Here is a 2,511-nt window from a genome sequence, read left to right as displayed (position 1 = left end):
ATAATATTATATAATAATAATAATTTAATTAAACTCAATAATAATATTATATAATAATAATAATGTAATAATTAAACTCAATAATAATATTATATAATAATAATAATTTAATTAAACTCAATAATAATATGTTTGTATTTCTTTCGGGAGGTAACAACAACCAATCAATAATCATTCAGTTTTAATAACAATAGATTTTATGTTCTATGAACGTTAGTGATAAACTTTACTATATTGTTTTATTGCTAATATTGTTAATAATAGTGATGTCATAATCTTTCTTTTTTATAAAGTAGTAACTTAATAAAGAACATAAAATAAGACCCAGTGAGTCCAGATTCAAATAGAAAATATAAAAGTAAATAAAAATAAATAAAAATAAATCTGAGGTCAGAAACAAGCTGATTGATTCTTTCATTAGCTTTAATTAATTACAGATCAATAAAGGACCTCAGTCACAATATTTAAATATTAACGTTCACACTGCAGAGATCTCTGTTGTTATTATTGTTGTTATTGTTATTAATACACATACATACTTGGACAGCGAGCAGTGACATCAGGAACGAACACATTTCATCTTAAAATAACTTTATTGACAATGGAAAGGCAGTAATGACGTCATGCTTTAAGGCTGTTAGAAAAACACAGCAGAGACACTTTCACTTCCTCTTTACAAGAAAACCTTTCTCTTTAACTACCAGGTTTTTATTTTGAAGGTTTAAGATGACAACTTCCTCTGAGGACAAACAGGAAGTCCGTCCGTCCACCGACACAAACAGGAAACAGTCTGAACATCACAAAAACAAACAAAAAGAAGAAGAAGAAAGATTTACATACCTGCAGGACTCACCTGAGGTTCCACTAATCAATCAATCAATCAATCAATCAATCAATCAATCAATCAATCAATCAATCAGTTACTGCCAATCAGTGCACCTCAATAACTCTTGTATTGCTTTCACTTTATTTACATCCTTTATGCACATGAACTGGTGCTGGATCAGCTGTTTACAGGTAAACAACCTGTTTACAGGTAAACATATTATTGATTGATCAGGTTGGATCAATCAAACAGACACACTGACGTTCATATTATCACCAAATACCTCTGAGGAGATTTTATTTACATTCTGTTATTTTGTTTTAGAGCGTTGGTCTTCCAGTCCAGGAGGCTTTGGAGGTCAGAGGTCAGAGGGCGGAGGTCATGTAGAGCTTACATAACCCAATATGAAAAATAACAAATAAAAGAAAATAACCAAAAACAAGAGCAGCTGGAAACCAGTCAATATTACAGTCGATGTTATTGATTACTTCAATCTGTTTATTCACCTTTTACAGTTCAAATGTTTTATTTGTGGTTTTGTATTTTATACTCTTGTGCTGTTATTTGCAGTGTTTACATTAATATACTGTTAATAAAGAGGTCAGAGGTCAGAGGTCAGGTCCTGGTGGGTACAACAGTGTCTCTGCATCCTTGGCTCCATATTTAATCTCCCCGTGTGCTCGTTCATTAAAGGCAGAAATACAATAAAAGGCAGCGAGTCGTTATCAAACCACGAGAGAACAACGTTCTAACGTTTACTGATCACATTATAAATATGTGTCTGATGATCGATTATCAATAACTCAAAGGACTCAGTCGAGCTGCTGCAGGCGTCCAATCACACGCTGCCAGCTCATCAGCAGGCGTTCACATCAAACAGATGATCGATGATCAATAACAGAGAATATACAGTTACAGCACCGTCAGTGCAGCTGATCTCTTCATCCTCTTCCTCCTCCTCGTTTTCATCCTCCCTCTCCTTCTCCTCCTCATCCTCGCACTGAGATCTTGTTCTCCACGGCGGCCAGCATGGAGCACAGCCGAGAGTTCTCATTGGCCAGCAGCTCGGACGGTTTGCCGAACTCCGCCACCTGAACCAATCAGACGAGAGGAAGCTTCACTTTCTGAGTTTGATCTCTTTATTGATTATTTTAGTAGGCGGAGGTCACTTCCTGTTGGCCTCCTATTGGTTGAAACAAGCTGTGAAAGTTCCTGACTGACCCTTTAATTTAATTTCTGCACGAAGGACCTCGTTCAGTCTGAAATGAGCTTAAAGTCAAAGTGTCGCCTGGTGACCTGAAACATCTGAACTAAATTAACTTTATAGTCAGAGTCACAAATTCAACAAGATGTATCTGAAAGATAGAATCAATTATATATATATATAGATATAGATATAAACATTTATATACAAACACACATATATATTATTACCTGCAGTAAACCCTCCTTATCCCCAGTCCCAGCAGTGTAAAAGTTTAACTTGTATAAAAGAAATAAAGTGTATATGTATGTATAAATGTGTGTGCACTGTCCTCACTAAATGTTTAGGTTTTAAGTCAAATTTAAACTTTTAAGTTTTGAAATAAACTAAATAATATAATATATAAATAATATAAATATGTTTTGCTCAATAATCGTTTACTATAATCGATAATTTGCTTTTCTTCTTTAGAATCTTTAAG

The 2,511-nt window shown here is 34.0% G+C and overlaps 1 protein-coding gene across 1 annotated transcript in view; it reads right to left on the bottom strand.

Annotated features, from left to right (window-relative positions):
• Positions 1 to 527: 527 nt before the first annotated feature.
• Positions 528 to 2,511, bottom strand: part of abcc5 (ATP-binding cassette, sub-family C (CFTR/MRP), member 5) — a gene marked incomplete at its 5' end in the record, with an annotated part of 8,639 nt that continues 6,655 nt past the window's right edge. The window contains 1 exon segment of the mRNA XM_035679450.1: positions 528 to 1,917. Within this exon segment, the coding sequence (XP_035535343.1) occupies positions 1,816 to 1,917 (102 nt within the window).

Source organism: Morone saxatilis, unplaced genomic scaffold (genome assembly GCF_004916995.1).
Source record: "Morone saxatilis isolate NCDOM2014 unplaced genomic scaffold, NCSU_SB_2.0 Contig8, whole genome shotgun sequence".
NCBI classification, from domain to species: domain Eukaryota; kingdom Metazoa; phylum Chordata; class Actinopteri; family Moronidae; genus Morone; species Morone saxatilis.
Note: the sequence above shows the minus strand (reverse complement) of the source record. Positions and strands in the feature narration are given on the sequence as shown.